The sequence below is a fragment of the Rhynchophorus ferrugineus genome, unplaced genomic scaffold (assembly GCF_030347505.1).
Source record: "Rhynchophorus ferrugineus isolate W39M unplaced genomic scaffold, kcgeb_rfMv2 rfM3, whole genome shotgun sequence".
Taxonomy (NCBI): Eukaryota; Metazoa; Arthropoda; class Insecta; order Coleoptera; family Curculionidae; genus Rhynchophorus; species Rhynchophorus ferrugineus.
This window is the reverse complement of record NW_027472582.1, coordinates 70,230,322-70,253,592: the sequence shown is the minus strand read 5'-3', so window position 1 is coordinate 70,253,592 and position 23,271 is coordinate 70,230,322. Positions and strand designations below refer to the sequence as shown.

Below are 23,271 nucleotides of genomic sequence, written 5' to 3'. Positions count from 1 at the left end.
TATCGCACGAAATGGCGTTCTCGACATTTAAAACCATTTTGGCTGGAGTTCCACAACGTAGCGCCTGAGGACCTCTCTTGTATCTGTTCTACACTGCTGACATTCCAACAACAAAAGAAAGACTACTTGGAACCTTTGCTGACGACACAATTATTAGGGCAAAAGATATATCTCTGACGAAAGATTGTAAAATTCAACTTAATAGCTCCAAATCTGTCCACGTTCATTTTGCATTGCGGCGATATAACAAAAACTTAATTATATCACTCAATGGATTCCCGATTCCTCAAGCAGAATCAGCTAAATACCTTGGAATCCATTTTGACGGTAGATTGAATTGGAAACATCACGTTAGACAAAAAGCAAAACACATTAGAACCAAAATAAAACAACTATACTGGTTAGTCGGAAGATACTCTCAACTTGATCTAAAATCAAAGAGGTTGATCTATAATACAACTATAAAGCCAATTTGGGACCTATGGGGTTGCGCTAAAAATTCAAATCAACTAGTCATGGATCTGCCTGGATCAAACCAAGACGCATACAACTTCTTTAACAAGGCGCATCATTAATAAAGATCAGTCTGGTGTCTTTAAACTATATGTTATTTAATTGACAACAGTGTCGTATATGTATCCGTACCCACCATATAGTCTAAATGTATCTTAACTCTAATTAGAAGTCTAAAAACTGAACCACATCAAAACGACATTTTCCTGAAATTGAATTTGTTTTCAAGTATAATTATTCTTGTGTTTTCTATTTTATTAATAAATTAATTCAACAGTTAAATCTAAGTTTTGCTAATTGAATAGTTATTACTTATTATATATTTACTTGTCGTTTTATAGCAACCATAAGAAGCTTATGAAGCTGACGACTAGATAATCTATAATAATGCACAATAATTTTTTTTTATTACTCTTCGTGAGTCCACAATCTGCCCTATTGGCAATAAGTATTTCTTATGTCTATTATATATACATGGCATGTAGAAAATCACTTCATTAAGCAATCTTCTGTATAAAATATTATCTTAATTAATTAGTCTTATTCTAATGCTTATTCTAAACTTTACATATGTCCAGTAATCAGATCAGGTGGTGTTAAACGTTTTAGTCTACGCACTTTACTATCACGTCGCATATTTAGCTGATTAGCGAGTACATTGGGATGCACTGACACTCTTTCGAAGTACTTCACACAAACACGTTGGATTACACTCGTTATAGGTTCTAGAGGAATATCGCGTTGTATCACTTTATTTGAAATATAGTACGGAGCATCAACAATGGCACGCAACACCTTATTTTGGAACCGTTGAATGATGGATATATTAGATTTGCTAGCGGTACCCCATAGTTGAATTCCATATGTCCAAATGGGCTTGAGTATAGACTCATACAGCAATACCTTGTTATCTAATGATAACTTGGATTTGCGCCCAATGAGCCAATACATTTGATATAATTTTCGTCCTAGTTGTTTCCGTTTAGAGAGTATGTGCTTCTTCCAGGTTAGGCGTCGATCTAAATGCATACTAAGATATTTAACATGCTCTGCTTGGGGGAGTTGACGATGATTGATATTTACTAGTGGACATGTTCTTCTACGCAGGGTAAACGTTATATGCGTGGATTTTGATTCATTGGCTTTAATACGCCATGTCTTCAACCATAATTGTATTTGCTCCAGGTGGGTTTGTAGGTTTATTGATGCTGTGACTGGATCTTCATGGGATGCTAAGATTGCTGTATCGTCTGCATATGTTGCCACAGTAATGCACAATAATAATTTAAAACGTATCCCTTATAATGGTGAATATACCAATGAATGTTTTTGTGGAGGAACCTAATAAGTTTTAGTCAAACGTTAAAAATGTGGATTACTTTTTCACACATCTAATACGACCATAATAGCAATATGATAGGTGAGTTATGCACGTAGGATCGTATTTTTATTTTAACCTTTCAGACCGTTGGTATTACGACACTTTTCCATAAAAAGACAGTTGATAGATTTGCATCGTACTAATAAGCAATAAAAAAAAGGTATGAATAGATATTTTAAAGTCATTTCATGATGATATCGTAATAAAAATGTCTCGCTAACGATCCTTAAAACGCATTTAATATATACGACAATTTATGACACTTATTCAATAATAACTACAGCGAGCACGTTTTCTTTTAAACAATACTATACGATATAACTAAAATCAAATTATGTTGTTAATTGTTTTTAATTTTGGAGACAATACGTTTAAAACTTTTGTGTCTAGTTATAAGAACATTAATAAGGAATAAGGAGCTCTCAGAAAAGTACATCAAGTTAATAAGATTTATATTGAATGCCATGTTAAGAGTTAATTGCTTTCGCAGCACTTAGAAAGTGGCTTAACTCATTATGATTCTTAAACCCGGAAAAAAGACGTCTCCTCCTATCGTCCTATAACAGGTCAATTGAAAAGTCCCCGGCATGACACAGAGATGGCGCTACTAGAATTAAATCCATATGTTTTTTAGTTAGCCTTAACCATCAAAAGATGCGTGTATGAATTTTGTAGCTGTGGAATTATTAGTTTGTGAATTATAGCATTTTAAGTGAAGCAACTTTTGTTATTGTGAAAAAAAAATGCATAAAAAAGAATTTCGCGTGTTAGTAAAATATTGCTTTTTGAAGGGAAAAAATACAGTTGAAGCAAAAACGCGCATGTAATAATTTTTATTGACTACCTTGATGATTACATGGCATTATTAGACCGTTTGGACGAAATCGCCGAAAAACGGCCGCATTTGAAGAAAAATAAAGTGCTGCTTCACCAAGACAATGCACCGTGTCAAAAATCCATGAATTGGGCTTCGAATTGCTTCCTAATCGACCGCATTCTCCAGATCTGGCCCCCAGCGACTATTTCCTGTTCTCAGATCTCAAAAGAATGCTCGCTGGGAAGACATTTTTATCGAATGAATGGGTGATCGACGAAACTGAGGCCTATTTTGAAGCAAAGGACAAAAATGCTATCGAATAGTTGGAGGGTCGCTATAATCAGGGTATCACCCTTGAAGGGAATTATGTTGAATAAAAAAATAATAATTTTGCCAAAAAAATGTGTTTTACTATACTAACCCGGGACTTTTCAATTGAAAATTGGAGCAGAAATAATTACAAAAAAGAAACAAAAATAACAAACAGTATAGTAACAAACAGTATACATACCAGTCAGCAATGTAGCCAACTCTACTGCGTAGGCGCTCTGCGAGCTCCCCAAGGCGTCCTGCGCATCTCTGAGAGCGTTCTGAGCGATGGGCTGAGGCCTAGCAGCAGTTTTCGATCGCACGGCCTGGATCTTGTTGTGGATGGCCAGCGCCCTGCCGAACTGCGGAGACAATAGCAGGGACTGAATGGCGGCTATCCGACCTTCCAAACCGGAGATTCCCGATCCGGCCGACGTCTTCTTCAACTGAAGCTGCAGCCGTTGCACCGCAGCCACCAAGTCACCGTAAGCTGCAATTAAAACACACAGTTACGTCAGTGAAACACAGAACATAATAACGAACGCATTACATTTCCTTAACTCCAAGTAATAAGTTAAAATATCTTTGAAATAATATAAAATACACTTAGTTGTCATTTTCACCGCTCAGTCTCTTTGTTGAACCACTATTACCGGTCACTATGTTAGAGACTGCGTTAAAAAAGACAGTAACAGTAAAAATAAACAAAACCTAGGAATCTAAATTGATTTAAAATGGATTTATTGCTCTATGGTTCCGTCTAAATCAACATAATTTTACGAGGGGTAGCTTCCATTAAAAAGCAACGATAACACGAATGAAAGACGGGGATATAATGGGACAAACGCAGCAGGTGGTGCAGTACCTTCCAAATTACTTATAAACGTAACAACGAAAATATATCTCGGCGATCTACAACATATTTAAAAAATACAAGTTTGGCATCATTTCTGCTTACAGTAATTTGTTTTCCTTATCTAAGTCTTTTTTTGCTTACTTAAAAAATATACTATTTACTCTTTATATAAAATTAGAGCAAAATTCTATATACTAGGAAAAACAAATAAAAACATTTAAAACATGGTTCAAGTAGGGGTGTCGGGCACCGAGAAAAATATCGATATCTAAAAACATATCGATATTTTTCAAAAACATATATATATATATATATATATATATATATATATATATATATATATAATAACATATTAAAGACATGTCCGAATCAGGACAGTTTGTTATATGTTATACATTAATTTTATCTCTATTTATAATCAACACGTCTTACAAAAGAATCGAAGAAATTGAAAATAAAAAAGTTTTGTCTTTAAATTTTTAATTTTCTTTCAATCTTTGTTCATTCTCAACAGGTTGTTGGTTACCTTCTCTATATATGCGACCACAAGTAGAAAATGTTTGCTGATCATACTTTATATCATACATCTGCGATACTTGGTAATAGAGACAATAGCGAAGAATAAACTAGACAACTGAATTATATAACTTGATGGATGTCCCATTCCTCAAGTAAAATCAGCTAGATACCTCTTTATCCAATAAATCGGATAAAATCGGATCGGAAATTATCCATGGTAAAAAAAGCAGAGCAGATCAGACTCAAAATCGAGCAACTGCACTGGTCAGTCGGAAATTACTCTCAACTTGACCTAAAAATAGAGAGATCGGTTTATCGGTCAATCATAAAGCTAATTTGGACCTATGGAGTGCAAATATGGAGTTGTACTAAAACATCAAACCAATTCATTACCGATGCTTATCGCTACGTAACCAACGAAGAGCTGCACGATGTCCTCGGAATCAAATAGGTATACGTGTAAGTGATTCTAGACTTGGCTGTAAACATGAACTAAGGTTGCTAAATCACAGCACGTGGAAGCTGGAACAACGCGCTTGCTTGTTTTATTTAATTAATGCAAGTACAACAGTAGTAATAAATTAATTTGTAAATTAAGATTGTACTAAGCATATCTAATGTAAGATGTAATTAATAAAAAAATACATAATAAGTTACTGCTGTACAAGCAGATACAAACTATACAAACTTATATGAACGTATGGAAATCAGTTATGGCGATGTTCTGCGAGAAATAACATCAACATAATAAATTCCTGAGAATTATTGTGAACGTACTCAGATACTATCGAAACAATTACTCATACCGAGACCTTACTTACCCGACTTTGATAGAAGAAATTAAGAGATTCACAACAAGAAAGGAGGCCCCACCCCCATGTTAACACCATACTGAACTAAGATGCTGACACAGAGTAATGAAATAAAATGTACTAAATGGTAAAAACATCGAAAAGTGTTACTAACTTTTATATTATTAGATAATAAGTAAGGGTCAATGGGTCTTTCTAAATAAGTACCTAGTGTTGAGTCACTTTAGAGACAAGTTGTAAGTTCATCGGTTACAACTGGTAATAATATATTTAACTCTTTATCTGCTTCTATATTATTACTTTTATTAGTTTTATCTGTTGCTATGATTTATCTGTCTGTCGTCACTTGACATCATCTTAAACGTGTTATGGTCTAATGCGAAAATTTGATACTTTGTAACGTTTTAAAATAATAAAGACAACTTGGTGCTTATTCCCATGACACCTAATTGTACAAAAAAAAATAACAAAGAGCATCGGATATTTGAAAAAGATCAAATGAATATGGATAACCAAGTCAGAAAGATGACTGTGCGCATTCCGAGAAATAATTGAAAAGCGAAAGGGTAAAAATGTGTTTTTATTGGCGTAAATCGGACAGGATAACGATTATGAATATTCACCGCCTGTCTATATATGGAGGCGCGTGGAGAATATCTAATGTAACCTACAATTTCTATACGTCTTGGCCACCGTGCATTCCGAACGCCTCGGAATATTTCTGTGGAATAAATAAGTAGCGAGTCTAAACGAGACACCGAGTCATATTCGCTATGTGCACCGCGGCGCGATATGCGCGGTATACCTTCGAGTAGCTTTTGATTTCTGTTTGGATTTTTCCGCCATACGTTCCGGACGTTGAAAAGATTCGATACGCCAATAAATATATTCATGAGGAAACAATGAAATGCATATGCGATGCTATCAAGTCGCCTCGTTCATATTTAATATGATGTACCGTAGTTATGAACGTAATTAGGGGTATACCAGGTATATCAGAAGATCAATACTAGTTTTGATTGACTGACAATGATTGATTCTATATATCTTGCCCATCTTTCAGGCAATTTATGGATGCCATCCCGAAAAAACTGTTTATCCTTTGACCAAAAGCTTTCACCGAGACATTTTCTAACTGCTTCGAAATTGGCGAAGTGCTGTTCTGCAAGCGCGTGTCCCATTAATGCGAATAGCTGATAGTCGGACGAGGCAAGGTCTGTATAGTACGGCAGCTGCGATAATATGTCCCATCCAAGTGCTTTTAACGCTTCCTTGATTGGTTTTGCTTTATGATACGGCGTGTTATCGTGTAGCCAGGCAGGTCCTACCAAACACGGAGCATTGTCTTGCGACCAAAACGATTTGGCCTTGGAGTCGATCAGCCGGCTTCGACATGTGATAACCATGATTTTTTGGTTAACTCTTTCTAAACTTTTCATCACTCATCACTATTCGATTCAGAAATGACTTCCGATTATACCTTTGAAGCAGCATTTCACGGACGATTTTTCGATTTTCCATATGCCCGTCATTCAATTGATGGGTGTCACAATCTTCCCAGCTTTTGTATTTTCCCTGTTGCTCGTAATCGGTCGCTAATCATTCATGGACCACATTTAACGCTTCTGCTAATTGGTTTTGAGTTTGGGTTAGGTCTTCACCCAATTAATCTTACAGTTTCGCATCTTTAAACTTTTTCGGTCTACCAGAACGTTCTTTGTCTTCAATTTCCTCATTCTTTTTAATCAAATGGTCGGTGTAACTTTCCGCAGTCACTATTTGATGATTCGTTTCTGGGAAACATATACTTCATGTCCAGTCTTGGGGGCGACATTTATTTTTGACATTTTATCTGGACAGAACGAATTTATATTGAATAACCATACTAGTAGGGTTAAAAATGTTCAGAATGAGTCTAGCCCTCAAAAGAGTCACGCCAAATTAGAGTTCAGAAAGTTGGGATAGAATATTACAAAAACTTATGAATTCATTTTAAGGGATTTACAATATGTATCCTAATTTATGCTGTACATATACTGAAACCGTTCTAGAAGTCCATTTGTGCATATGAATATGTAAAAGAGACAGCTCTCACCAAGAGCATGGTGGGTTTAAAAGAACTACTGGATCCTTAAGTCTAAAGGTTAGAGATCAATATATGTTATCTTAAACACTGAATCTGAACAGGAACAATTAAGGTGGAAATAAGATTTCTAAGGGTAGCAAGAGAGGCTTGATAAACACTCAAATTGTTTAAAAACCTTACGAGGCTCATTATTTATATTTCGGGAACAGGAAAAAAAAACAAATAGTTGCGAATATATTTTTATTATTTTTCAAAGTACTAGCCACCATGATCGATACACTTTTGCATACGCTTAAACCAATTTTCAAAGCATTTATTCCATTCCGAATGAGGTGTCTTCAAAACATGATTTTTGTACGCTTCTTCGGGCGTTGAAAGTTGTTGCCCACACAGTTTATTCTTCACTGATGGGAACAAAAAGAAGTCATTGGGTACCAAATTAGGGCTGTACGATGGATGATCCATCAATTCGATGTTCTGAGTGCTCAAATAGTCTCTTGTTTGAGCCGATGTGTGAGAGCTCACATCGTCATGATGAAGAACAATCTAGCGTCTCTTGTTTGTTTTCTTTATTTCACCGAAGACTTCTGACAAACAAATGGTTGTGTACCAATCAGAGTTTACTGTTCTACAATCCTCTAGAGAGAGACACTGTTGCAATATGACTAGTTTTCCCGAAGAAACAGGTCACCATTTTCTTGCAGTGCTTCGTACGCGAAAAATTTGTGTTGGATTTCGTTCATCTTGAAACACCCATACCTGCCTTCTTACCTTCAGGCTCACACAAATATATCCATGATTCGTCACCTGTCACGGTTTTATAAACGTCTTTCGAAGCACCGAGATTGAATATCTTAAGCATTTCTTTGCACCAATTGACACGATCCTTTTTTTTCAGCGATTGTCAAATTGTGTGAAATCCAACGCGAACATAACTTTCGCACAGCTAAGTGTTCATGTAAAATCGCATATATGCTGGTGGAACTAATGTTTAGGGATGCCTCGATCTCACAATAGGTGACATGACGATCTTGCTTACTCATTTCGCAAGCAGCATCGATGTTTTCTGGCACAACAGCCGATTTTGGACGATCTTCACGAAACTCGTCAGACAGCGAACTACGACCACGATTGAATTCACTAAACCAGCGATACACGGTGGTTTTTCATGGAGCTTCATCGCCAAAAGTCAAATTAAGTTGATTGATGCACTCTTGTTGTGATAATCCACGTCGAAAATCGTAAAAAATCATCGCAAGAAAATGTTCACGATTCAGTTCTTTTTTTTGCCGAGACGAAACATTCAACTAGATATAAAATAAACAAATAGCGTCAAAAAGTGTCAAATTTTACGATGGAACCGTCAGATGGACAGTGTTGCGAATTCCGGAAATATAAATAGTTCCCCTCGTATACTGAATTTAGCATTATCAGAATTACCAACACAATGGATAATTTTAGCGACTTGGGCACAGTTTTGTCCCTATTGATTAGATTATGGACTACCATCAGGATTTAGTATCAAAATTCATTCAAAACACAATGTTTGTTCGTCGATCACTTTCAAAACTTTCAAAATATCAAAGCCATAAACTCATATTATTATTGTAGCATCACGTTAGACAAAAAGCAAAACACATTAGAACCAAAATAAAATAACTATACTGGTTAGTCGAAAGATACTCTCAACTTGATCTAAAATCAAAGAGGTTGGTCTATAATACAATTATAAAGCCAATTAGGACCTATGGGGTGCAAATATGGTTTTGCACTAAAAATTCAAATCAGTTAGTCATACAGCGCTGTCAAAACAAGGTTCTTCGATTGATTACCAATGCCTATCGCTATGGAAATCAAATGGATTTGCGAAGTTGTGCAGGATTTCGCCTTGAAACACGAAAGAAGATTACTAAATCATACTAACGTGGAAGCAATACAACTGCTGTACAGCGCGCAGGTTGTCAGGAGATTGAAACGAACAAAACCATACGAACTTGTGTGAACATTTAGTGTGTACTATTAGTGTAAACTATAGCTATAAGTTAATAATTAATAAATAATTATAATTTTATAATTGAGGAATACATACTGATGTATTTTCTCGCACTCGTCTTGCTTGTTAATTAATCCAAGTACATAGGAAAAGTAGTAATAAATTAATTATAAATTAAGATTGTACTAAGCGTATCTAATAAAGATGTTATAAAAAAATAAAAAACAATATTATTATTGTAAGCTTTTAATCTAACTTTTATCAAGCAACGTTCACCCTACTCGCCATATTTAGGTTCCTCTGATTTCTGACTCTGATATGTACCCATAACTAGGGGCACTTTTGGAGTTTTCTTGAAGGTTCAAAATAGTGTACTAGAGACTAAATGCCATATATTCCAAAACATTTGAACCATAAAATCGTGCATTTCTTATCTAACGAAAAAACTTATTGAACGGCCCGATACAAGTATAATTTCAACTGAATGTCACCTGTATAACATTCTTGACCGTCACCCCAGGGCGTTTTCAAAACATTTTTGTTTAAACATTCATTAAACGATATTGTTGTTTGTTATTTAAATCGCGACTCATAAACAAAACATCGACTTTAGCAAATAACTAGCAGTCAATTAAATCGGTTGGCAATTTAATTGAATAATATTAACGAGGCGGATCCACCCTAATTTATGAGTGAGCTATAAATTCGTATCGTGTCCCTAAGCTGTCAAAGTTGCTGGCAATATACGAAGTTTGACGATTTTCCGCTGATAAATGCCGCCCGAGTAATCAACTTCTTCTCTGTTGCATTAACAATTCAATGGAGCTCCGGTTAACAGCTTGTTGGAAATATTTCAACAGAAATAAAAACGACCTGTCGAACGGGAAAAATGTGTGTTTCAGTAAACAGATCAAGTAAAATTGTACTTTTTAAATTAATTCGTTAGTTTAATTAGTATTTGCTTTTATTTTACCGAAATAGAGTTTTATCAGTTTTATATCGTATGTATTCTGTCAGATGTATGTCAATTTATGACTTCTGTCATATTTCATTTACTATTAATACATATATCAGGTAAAATCGTCTAGTTTAAGTTTTTTAATAGTTTCCCTAATACTTTCATTAGAATATAATTTATCATAGAGTATAAATTTATCACTTTTATTTCATACATATTCTGTCCTATGCATGTCATTTTATGACTTCTGTGTAGTATTTCTTTTAAATTTAAATACACCAGGCAAAATCGTTTTTAGCAGTTAATTTGATATTTTTCTTAATATTTACTATAATTTTGACAAAATTTAGTTTTATCACTTCTATATCATGTCTTTTCTGTCATACATATGTCATTTTTTTCTGTCAATTTAATTTTCATTTTTAAAAACTAAAATTGTATCAGTTTTATGCGACAAATAGGTAATTTTATGACTATTCTATCTATGCTTTTAAAAAATGGACGAAGAAAATCATTTTCTAAGTTACTCTCCTTTCTTCTCTTGATATATTCACTTTAATTTTACAACTTTCCTTTCATATCATTCATATGTAATATAATGTTTAACAACAGGTGGTGTAGGCCCTCTTTTTAATGTACTCTCTTTGCTTTCTTAATATTTACTTTCGGATATACTTATTATATCGTATCATAAATTGTACTTCTAACATGTTTCAAATCATAAGAAAAAATGCTGATTTTTTAAGGAACGTTAAAATTATTAAATCACCTAGAATAATATGTTATAATATGTCACATATTTTCTCACATCTGTCATAGAGTGCACCTGTCGTGTATATATGCCATATAACTGAACTATTTGTTGTTTTTACAGTTTAAACCTAATAAAATTCTTCTCTTTCTGCACAAATGACATTATAAATGCTTTTTATATACTCAATGAATAAGAATGGTACTAAAAAACAGTCAAGGTCAGTAAAGATTCTTTAAATATCTGTTGAAACTATATTTAGCCACTGATGTTTTAAAAAGTATTTTAAAGTTTTGCCATTGTTACCACTGTCTGCTTTGAACAGTGATCGTTCTTCTCTTTCGTTTTGGAATTATCAAATAAATCAGTTATTTAGTCGTTCCAATAAAACAGCCATCACACGTCATAGATTACGTCGAATATATTGCCAAAAAATCACAGTATTTTAAATTTATTTATTTTTATTTATTTACTGTCTAATGCGTAGGAACATGTAACCGAATCAGTTTATTAAAATTCGATTCTTGTGCTGGTAGATCTTGCTGTCAAATATCTACAAAACTCTCTAAATCTACAATTAGTTATAATAATTAGAGATCACAAACCGTTTTGATGACGTGCATTGGATGTTTTATTATATTGTATAACTATAGTCAAGACTGTTAGTATTAAAGGCAAGAAGAGATGTTTCTTTCTTATGGTGTGTAAGGGGCTACAAATTTAAATAATTGTAATTTCTTACAAAAAAACTGTAGATTTCCTTGTGAATCATGTCTAGTTTTAAGAACATTTCAGCAATGCACATAGTTGTCATCTCTAGGTAAAATTCCCTATTTTAAAGGAAATTTCATTCATCTGTAATGGAATATAGAACAGAAATTATACAAATGATCACAAATTAGTTGACATTGTGTGCAGTGGAGGTGGCAACAGGTTGTAATTTGTCAGATATTACATTTCGTATTATATTGTGCGAAATATAAATTTAAATTATGTATTTTTTGTGCAAGTTTAAAGATATCTTAAGCAAAATTCGCAAAAAGACGCCGTACTTTTCCGAAGGCCTGTAACAATTTTTTGATCTGTGAAAGCAAATCTGTTATTTTGAAGGAATATGATCTTTTCTAAACCGAATAACATATAAGTTTTCGGGACCAATCTCACTCCTTTAACACTCTAAAGATATTCAAATACAGATATTAAAGACTTCAAAGAAACTGACGCTAACATTTTGTTGGTGGATTTCTTAACGCGTATTTGCTTCCTAGACGAAAAGGTAAGTTCACGAAACTCTTTAGCGTCTGATTTTTTTTTTTTTTTTTTTTTTTTTTATAATTATATACATTGTTACTAGTCGTTGCCGACTAACCTACAATTTGTCCTTATAATAGCTTAAATCTAGGTATATATCTAATAGGACTCATCAGTCCTACATAGTCTCTAACATAATAATAATTGTTTTAACACTTTGAGTTTTTTCTAATGCACCTCACTGCACTACACTACAACACACTACACAAGTTCAAATGGTTTGGTCCTTTTGAGTCTGCGTCCGGTTTTGGTGTTGTCCAAGAGTTGTAATACTTCGAAATTAACATGAGAGTGAAGTCTCTCCTCATGTCTCTTTGCAATTCTTTTAATTTCTTGATTGACAGTCGGTATCTGAAGATCTCGATGTAAATAAATGGTCCGGTAATATCTGGGTGCACCTACGATGCTTCTTAGGACTTTGTTCTGGAAAACTTGTATTAGATTTATGTTGCTTTTTGCGGAACATCCCCATAATTGTATTCCGTATGTCCATATAGGTTTTAATATTTGTTTATATAGAAGTAATTTATTATGTATAGTTAATTGAGATTTTCTTCCAATTAGCCAATACATTTTTCTATATTTTAACTCAAGTTCTTTTCTTTTCTTTTTGACATGTTCCTTCCACCGTAGTTTTGCATCAAGTGTCATTCCGAGATACTTAGCATTATTGCTGTATGGTATGACAGTGTGGTTTATGGTCAATGGTGTAAGCGCGGCCTGTTTATAGGTGAATTGAACATGCACAGATTTGTTTTGGTTAATTTGTATTTTCCAGATTTGGGTCCATTTATTTATAGCGTCAGTAGCCTGTTGTAGTTTTCGGGTTGCTTCTTCGCTATTGTTTCCGACAGCAAGAATAGCAGTATCATCAGCAAATGTAGCCATTGTAATGTTTTCGATTTGTGGTATATCACATGTATAAAGTAGGTACAGAATTGGCCCCAGTACACTTCCTTGTGGTACACCTGCTTTAGCTTCTTTTATTGTAGAGTAAGCTTCCTCTTGTTTCACTCTAAACATTCTGGCTGTGATGTAAGATTTTAATAGTTCGGTGTGTTGCTTCGGTAATATTTTCTGTAGCTTATGGACGAGGCCTTTGTGCCATACCTTGTCGAAAGCTTGTGCTACATCTAAGAATACAGCTGAGCATACTTTATTATCTTCATAGGCTTTTTCAATAACATCTGTTATTCTATGCACTTGATCAATCGTTGAATGTTTGGTAATAAACCCAAACTGGTGTGTTGGTATTAGGTTTTTTCTCTCTATAATTGGTTTTAATCTTTTCAAGAGGAGCTTTTCAAATACCTTAGCTATCATCGGTAACAGTGAGATAGGTCGATAAGCTTTTATATCATTTGGTGATTTTCCAGGTTTTGGAACCATTATTATTTCAGCCATTTTCCAAACGTCTGGGACATATTTCAGTCGAAATGCTGCATTGATTAAGTTAGTGAGCTTTATAATACCCTTTCTTGGCAGATTGTGCAGCAATTGCCCTGTTATTAAATCATAGCCTGGTGATTTATTTGGCTTGATGTTAGTTTTAATAACGTTGGTGACTTCTTTCGGAGTTGTTAATTGAATTGTCGAATTTTCGCCGTCTATGTCCGGTAAAGTATGTTCAATTTCACTTTCGTTTGGTTTGAAAGTTTTCTCTAAATGGTCAGCGAATGCTTCTGCTTTCTCCAGGTTGCTGCGTGCCCAACTTCCATGCATGTTTCTTATCGGAGGACTATGTAGACAGGATCGTTTTAGGTATTTAGTGGCTTTCCAGAGCGAGTAGTCTGTGTTCTTGTCATCTGTTAAATTTCGTAGATAGTTATTTATGGAATTGTTTTTAATTTCCAAAATTTCCCTCTTCAACCTTTGTGTTATGTTGTTTAAGATATTCTTATTTTCAGGTGTTCTATTTTGCTGCCATTTTTTCCGTAGTTTTCGTTTTTCAGCTACCATTTCCTTGATTTCTTTCGGGTAATTTATTCCTTTGGTTGAAGTTTTAATTTCTGGAGTGTTATTCCAAGCAGCCTGTTGGATGTCTGCAACGAATTTTTCGGTTTCATAATTTAATTGGTCTTCTGTCTTAAGGGGAACATTTAGTTGAATTCGATTGTTTATTTCTTCAACAAATCCTTCCCAGTCTGTCCTCTTGTTGGTTAATGTTGGATTTTGTTGTTTTCTTATAATGTTTTCACTCAGCGTCAAAATCACAGGTGAGTGATCTGAACTTAAGTCAAAATTTTCTTCAACTTCCATGTAGTTAGTGGTTATGTTTCTAGCTATAAAGAAGTCTAACAGGTCTGGAGTTTTCTCTGGATCGGTAGGCCAATAAGTTGGTTTTCCTGTCGACATGTAACTGCACCCTAGCTCAGCAGCTGCTTTATGTAATTCATTACCTTTAGTTGTCGTCATTCTAGATCCCCATCTTGTATTTTTAGCATTGAAATCACCACCGATTATAAATTTTTCTCCTAGGTTGTTTAGAACATTCAAGTAATTTTCTTTTTTTTGGTTGTATCTTGGAGGGCTATATATGGAAGCTAATGTAACCCTGTATTTGCTAGATATAACAGTTACTGCCGTTACCTGATTTTCTGCTAAACTGAGTCCGGGTTCTTGATGATGGCATATATTATTTTTTATTATTATTGCACTTCCTCCTCTTGCTGTGTTAGCTGGATGAATGGTGTGGTAAAAGTAATATCCTCTAAATTTAATAAAGGATTCCTTTGTCAAATGGGTTTCAGATATTAAGCAAATATCTATTTTTTGCAATTCTAGGAATACTTGTAGGTCAGCGTGATGTTTCTGAATCCCATTAGCATTCCAAATTGCGATGCGGATGTCTTTACTTGCCATTTTTAGTTCTTGAGGCCACCGCCCTATTGTTTTCGAGTTTAAGTAATCTTTCAGAAAACGATTCAATAATCTTTTCCTGGTTGTCCAGCTTTGCTATAAGTTTCAATAGCAGTTCGTTGGTTGTAACGTCTTCTTTTTTTGTTTCTTTTTGAGCGGTTTGGTTTATGCTTTGAGCATAGGTCATTTCATCGTTGATTTCGTTGTACATTTTTGGTTGTTTATTTTGAGTCACTGTTTTTTGCTCTTTAGCCTGACTGATTTTATTTCTTCTCTCTTGGAATGTTTTCGCAACTACGCATCCTCTGTAGCTTGCTGGATGCGCTTCATTGCAATTCGCACATTTCGCTTTTGTTCCTTTGGGTTTTTTGCATTCTCCCGTGATGTGTTTTCCTGAGCATTTTACACACCTTGGTTCCCTTTTACAGAATTTTTGTGTGTGTCCATGTAATTGGCATCTCTTGCACTGTGGCACAAGATTTGCCTTTCTAAGAGGTTCTATTTTTACTTCGACTCCTAGAATTTGTTTAATTTCATAAATTGCTTTTATGTCCGTGTTATGTTGGAATGATAACATAAACAGTGGTAAAGGCTTCTTCTGGACAACTATTTCTCCATTGTTATTTTTATTTCGTTCTTTTTTCAGGATATTTGTGACGTCAGTACATTTAAGTCCATTTTTTATTAACTCTTCCACTATTTTAGTAGTTTTAGCTGTCGGTGGAAGCCCTCTTGCCATTACTTTAATGTCTCTGGTTTGCTTATCTTCATACGAGTGCCATTGTAATTTTAGGAATTCCAAGCACTCAGCAATTTTCGTAAAAGTTTTACGACATTCGGCGTTTAATTTGATTTGTCCATTGTTTAATGTTGTTGCTCTAAATAGTATATTATTTGTTTTCATTGTTTCATATAGCAAGTCAAAGTCTGTGACATTACTTACTATAATTGGAGGTGGTCTCGGCACTTTTATTTCTTTATTCAATTCTTGTGCTTTAATGGTTTTTGGTTGTTGTGGTGAAGCTTCAGGTGTGTAGTTTGCTTTTCGTTTCTTATTTCTTTTAACTGTTATCCAGCCTACTTCTTTTTGCAATTCTTCCTCGTCTGTTTCATAGTTTACAGGCAATTTGTTTTCAGTGCACTGGTTCACTACGGGAATGCTAGTTGGATTGTATGTGTTTTGGTTTTTTATTAGGAGTTGTAGTGCATCTAATTGTTTTTGCATATTTGTTAGTGCAATTTCCAGATTCCGTCGGGCTGTTTTTTCGTTAATATACGCATTATAGAGAGCTTGCTCATTTTGCGTTCTCTTATGGTTTTCTTGACAAAAGATTTGATTCTGTTGTGCCAGATAAGCTTCACCTGACGTTGAGGATTGTGTTTCCATCTCATTTAGTCTCTGGTTCTCTCTATTAATCATTTTTATTTAATGAATAGTTTAATTCACGTTTTTACAAAAATTTCAGTACCGGTATTTGTTTCAGAACCGTTATAACGCCGCATTTGTGGTACAGATGATGCACCTCCGACCCTTAACAGCCCCCAAAATTTTACCTTTGTTACTTTATTGCAGTGACCATCGTTTTAAACACATTTTCACTAAACATTTAACGCGCAGTTTTAACACTGTTATTGTCGTCACGGTTTTTACTTATTTTTTAAAATCGCATTTGTGGCACAGGTAGTACACTTTCAAATTTATTACACTGACCGTCGCTCCAAACACGTCTTTACTCTACGAAGGTCGAACGACAACGCGTCTGATTTTGATTTATAATCTCGGTGATGGACCCAATTTTTATCCAGAGAGATGAAAGTGGGCCCAAAATATATTTTAATAAATAATGGATAAACTTCAAAACTAAACCTTACCGTATGCTAAATGGACACGTTCTTTTTCTTCGACCGGAGCCTCGGACCGCGTCTCCGAAGCCTCGTCCTCGTAGGCATCATTGATAGCGCCCTGAGGTTTGCTCTCGAGCGCCTGCAGCTTGAGAGACCCTCGCAGGGACCGGTGGAGGAACTCATTCTGGGCGGCTATGCGTTCCTCTTCTTCTTTCCGTTTACGGATCTGTTCCTAGAAAGAGATACGATCGTTAATCACTTAACTGGGACTTATGCAGAGTTCGGGCGAGAATAGAAACAAGTAAACAAATACGTGATGGCCTTGATTTTCACTGCGTCTGTTGCGATTGTTCTGAACAGTATTCAGGTGAATCGATTAAAGAATACTAATTGTTTTTTTTTCTACGACAATCTAGACTGATCAGTTCTAATAGAATTAATCCGAGTAAGTTAGTTTTCTTATTCTTCGCGGTTTTATGATATATTATTGTTAATACTAATCATTTTAAGCTTGGACTAGTGCAAAGAATTTTATTATTTTAAATAAAGCTCCTAACATCTCTGCAATGTTTATTACTAAATATGTTATTATGTAGCTATTTGTAATATATTACATACATTTTGATTTGACACTAAGGGGGGCAAAAGTACCGCTACCATTTTGATCTCGCGCCATCTTGATTATGTGACATTTAGCTCAGTTTCGCTTTAACCATTCTGTTGAATAGACGTCCAAATTTTATTACGACAATATTTATGACAATATTTATTGAAAATAATCGTTCAATTATTGCCACTCAGCGGAAATTGCGTCAATGGTAACGGCACCCTATATATATATATATATATATATATATATATATATATATATATATATATATATATATATATATATATATATATATATGACCCACCCTATATTCAACTGAAATAACAACAAAAGTGGCAAGGTAACATGAATTTGTAAGAAATCCCTATATAGAGCGATTTGTTCTCTCTATCGCTTGCACCATACTTTGCACGTATCTCAGAACATCTCTTGTAGTGTTAGACTCCAGACTAGGTTTTGTTTTAGAGCCTCTGTCTCTGGCTTTCATGACTTACATTATATATACACTGTATAACACCCTCAGGATCTCTTGAGTTACTGTACTATCGCGCCCATGGGGATTTTTCTTAAAGATAATATCAACATTAAATATAACATATGAAATATCTACTAGTTTGTACTGTTTTCTCTCCCATTATCTGATGAATTAGAATAGTGCAAAGAATTTTATTATTTTGCGTGTATTTTATTGTGTGCGAGGCTTTTTAATAAATGTGTTTTATGCGGCTTTTTGTAATACAACATTCAACTGAAACAATAACAAAAGTGGCAATGTAACATGAATTTGTAAGAAATACTTATACAGGGCGATTTGTTCTCTATATACTATTTGCTTGCACCCTACTTTGCATAAGTTTTGTCTTTGGTCTTCACGATTCATGTCATATATGCCGTACAATACATAATAAAATATACAAATTAAATATAACTACTAGTCTATACTCTTTCCTCTCCCATCATCTGATAAATTCATAGAACTTGTAGTAGAAATTAAATCAGAACGATATACAATAAACAGCTACAACACAATATAATTGTAAAACAGAATATTAACTAATAATTATAATAACAGACTTGGCATTAAAGAAAGTATACAAATGATAATTTAAATTAACAAAGCCTTATGACAAGTATACACATATTTTTGTTAAAATTAGGTGAAAAGAATATTGTATTATGTGAAAAGAATATTCTCTAAATTTAATTGTCTCAATAATTCCAACTCAAATTTGATTTTCTGACTATAAATAATAGTTATTTATAATAGGGATCATTTAAAACTAAATATAACACATAATGCGTACTTCATAACACGTAACTTATGCAGAAGGTCATGCTAATATTGCAAGTAATTAGTATGCTATATATTAAATGTCTATGGAATATTTAAAAAAATGATGCGTTCTTAGAAAGAAAACAAGAACACCTCAAGAATATTTTATTTATTTATTATTAGTTGCCTAATTAGTTAACTAATAGTTGCTGGCATTTAGTCTGGTCATTTTTTTACTTAAAAAGTTATTTGTTGATGAAAATTGGTACAATATATATTAATTAAAATATTTCCTTTAATATTCCATAACGCTTTTCAATTTTTCTTGCAACATGGCAATGGTAGCGATCCTAATCATCGACACATTTTCTCATTTCGGACAAGTGGAAATAAGAAGACGCTACATCTAGAGTAGAGTACGCTAAGTATAGCTGCACTTCCCATTCAAGCTGCAACAGCAATTATCACAAGTTTACAAATGACATTCGAAATGCTCACAAACAGACAACTGTCACAATCACACCTCCGCAAGGCAATTACAATATAGCATTGCCGCCAAATAATGGATAATCTTAAAAAGTCAAAAAAGACATTACCGCCTGAAATCTGAAGAGTCAGGTAATTTCGCAGTCTCGGACAGCGAAAAAGCCGAGCTCCTGGCCGAATCGTTCGAAAACCAAATGGAATTCAGAACGAAAAAGTTATCAGAGAGGCCAAAAATCTAAGGAAAATAGTATCTAGTCTCGCCAAAAGTGCTATAAAGATCATCAGCAATCTTAAATCAAAAAAGACACCTGGATATGATGAAATTTCAGTATTCCAACTCAAAAAGCTCCCCACAAGCAGCTCTGCAACACTTCCCAAAAATTAGGAAATATGCATACATAGTCATGATTTCGAAAAAATGAACAGATTCTTCGCCTTCAGACTACAGGCCCACCAGCCTGCTTAGTTCAATGTCCAAGATAGATGAAAGTGCGATCCTTTTTGCACGCAACTGGTTCATTGAGCAGAACCACATCATACCAGACGAACAATACGGGTTCAGAGCCAAACATTCATGTGCACATCAGGCCACTAGATTGGCAGCAGAAATTCACTTCGCCGTGAAGAAAAGACACAAGCTCTGCGCGGTCTTTTTACACCTAACAAAAGCGTTCGAGAAAGTTGGCACGATGGCCTAATACACAAAGCGATCGAAGCAGGTTTACCCGAAGACCTGATAATTTTACTGCGTTCTATTTTATTGGAGAGGTCCTCTCAAGTAAAGATCGGTAATACACTCTCCAATCCTAAATCAATCAAAGCAGGAGTCTCCTAAGGTTGCCCATTAGCCCCAGCCCCCAATGAAGAAAGATGATGAAACCGCCCAATACGCAGATGACAGAGCTTTCTTCATCAGTTCTCGTTCTGTAAATGCAGAAATACCCAAATTCATCAGGAAACTGACACAACAGAAATAAGACGATTCGTTTTCTCCTTATACAAGAGATTCCATGTAACCTCAGCTCTCTCCAAAAATTCACACATCAGATCCCTGTCAGAGGAGTTCCCAATCCGGTAACCCCGAAGACTATCCCCCCAAAAGCGGTTCTCCAAGCCGCCTAAGGTTCCCATACGATAAGGTTTCAATACATCAAATAAAGCTCCTTCACGGGCAATGCTCTCTTATAAATTGAGTTAATATTAGCAAGGAAACCCTTTCAGCTGGTAAATAAGGCAAAAAAAGTTCTGCAACATGTACCTAAGCAACAGGATGACATTGCGATTGTTACTCGATATCGTTGGTATTTTTTGCAACGTCATTACGTCATTTAATATTTTCAATATCTGCAGTAACAATTTCACTGGGTATTTAGCAGGTCGTAGTACTTACTACTACTATCATTTTCAGTACTTTGTTCTCATGAATATGTCGCTTTGTTAGCGGTGTGGGCCTCCCTTGGCTAATAAACTTTCTTAGAGCATATTGCATTGACCAACTTATTTCTACTTCTGATTAGAGCTTTTTCTTTTGTCACTGTAAAACAATGGTATCATGACTTTATTCGTAATCATAACACCCATAACACCAGTAAAGTAGCGAAAGTTATCCAAGATCAACTGCACCAGTAAAATATTGGGACTATGCAAACCTGATGCAATAACGTCACATCCCATACCAAGATATTAAAATAGACTAATATTTCCAGAATATTCCGTTATAAAAAATCGCCTAAGTCAAGAACTGCAATGTCGATGCTTCAAAAAAACGCATATATATCATTACATTGAAGGCGACGAATGTCAAAATAAAATAGTATTCTCTCGCTTATTAAATTACTCTTAAAATAGCAAAAAACAAATAAAATATTTAACGATTTAATTACTACAGCTAATATGATAATTAGTTACACAACAAAATATTTTTTCCAAGCTCAGACAACAATGATACAAAAATATTCTCTAAAACATCAACTCTCGTTACATTAAAATTAATTGAAAGTGTAAACACAATAACAGGATATTGTGAAGAACCATATAATGACCGACTTGAGAGAAAAGATCCGTATCACTTTTTACAGTCACTTTACATATGATGTTCCACTCTAACCACTCGAATGATACGGCAAAATTTATGGTTATACAAGAACGACCTTTCTGAATATCGAGTTTATCCCACAGTCAAAATATCAAGTGTGGTATTAGTGCCACTAAATATGAGGCAACTTGTTGTTGTTTTTTCTCAAAGTAGCGTTAATAGTCATGCTAAACATAAACTCACGTGATTACAATGACATAAAAAGTGGAGTGTTTGAAATAGTCGTTATTATGACAGAATTCAATAATTTTTTCGATAAATACATGAAAATAAACATATTTAAGATCTTGAATAATGTCTCCTTGTTTTTGAAAAAAATAATGCTTTAGTTCTTAACGTGGGCGGCATTAAGCCTACCGACTGGCTGAGTTGAACTTAGAAGTCATTCCAGAAAATATCCGGTTCGGTAGGATGGGTAATCCTTGTTACTGGCGTGACTGGGATCATTTTCCCTGTCAGATTTTCCAGCATTGCCTAAGGACAATCACAAACATAAATTTACGACCATGTCTCAGTAGGATTCGAACCCGCGACTATCACAACAGTAGAAGGACCGTGCTGTCGCCTTTACTACTGCGCCAACCAAGCCGGCAAGTGCTTTATTTCTATTTAAAAACAAGCTGCGAAAAGTAATAGAAGGAAATGGTTTAATTATGTATTGATGGTTATTTTATTTTTATATTTATGATAGTCAATAAAGAAAAACGTAAAATCTACAAAATACATAAGACAGAATGTCTTCCTGAATGGTATCCTAGTTGGTTAGTGACCAGCCAGTTTTGTAGGTTTAATATTAAGGACCGTATTTCCAAACCCAGAGCAGCAAGCAGATAAACCCTAGTTAGTAAAAAATAGACTCTAAAATATAACAAACAAACAAACAAACAACTTCTTATCATGCCAATTTTAGAATTACCTTCTATTCTTTCTGCGAATTTACTGAGGAAAATAACAGATATTGAATTTCAAGCTTGCTTATTTGCTTATCTATTATACTACAGTACTATTAACGCTATCTATTGGAAAACAGAACAATAACTTACTCAAGGTCCCAATATTTCTAACAACAAGAATAACCACAGTTAAAGATAAACAATACATGATGATAAATAATGCTATTAATATCACACGCCCCCTATTTGTTATGTACCATACTATTTAAATGTACAATATTGACTGACTATTTCTCGATATAAATAATATAATATAGTTTGAGTAAAATTATACAATAATACGGCCAGTCAGTCAATGCCCATATCATGTTAGATAAAAAAACAGTGTCACCAAAGTATCTAATCGACTAGTAATCCAATCTTGCCACAAAACGTTCTTCGATTAATTACGAATGTTTACCATTACGCAACCAACAAAGTTTTCTAAGATTTCGACTTAAAACATGAAAGAAGATAACCAAATCACAGCAATGTCGAAGCCTATATTTCCAGTGAACAAAGAGTCAAAAAGAAATCAAAAGAATGAAGCTAACCAAACCACACGAATTGTAGAACTTTGTCACGAAAACATTATTTTACAATTTAATGATTCTACATAATAAAATGTTTGATCATATTAATGATCAGTCAGAATCAGAGCAGCTTAGTTATCCTGAGCGAAAATTATGATAATATTCACTAAAACATTATATAAAAGAACTAGTAAAATCATAAATTTTTAGCCTAAAAGTTATAGACCAGTGTTTGAACATTATGGAACTAATTAAGAACAAAAATGATAAAACCATTTTATTAGAAGATTCAAAAATGGTGAAATAATACTTATAAATGATACTATAATACA

The 23,271-nt window shown here is 34.3% G+C and overlaps 1 protein-coding gene across 11 annotated transcripts in view; it reads right to left on the bottom strand.

The window, feature by feature from the left end:
- Positions 1-23,271, bottom strand: part of sdt (MAGUK p55 family member stardust) — a 140,553-nt gene that overhangs the window by 9,318 nt on the left and 107,964 nt on the right. For all 11 annotated transcript variants that reach the window (XR_013005004.1, XR_013005005.1, XR_013005006.1 and 8 more), the window contains 2 exons: positions 17,038-17,242; positions 3,223-3,510 (listed from right to left, as the gene is read on the bottom strand). Coding sequence is in view for 8 of the 11 variants with exons in the window: in XM_076399578.1 (XP_076255693.1) it covers positions 3,223-3,510; positions 17,038-17,242 (493 nt within the window). In the remaining 3 variants the exon portion in view is untranslated. The remainder of the gene's footprint in view (positions 1-3,222; positions 3,511-17,037; positions 17,243-23,271) is intronic.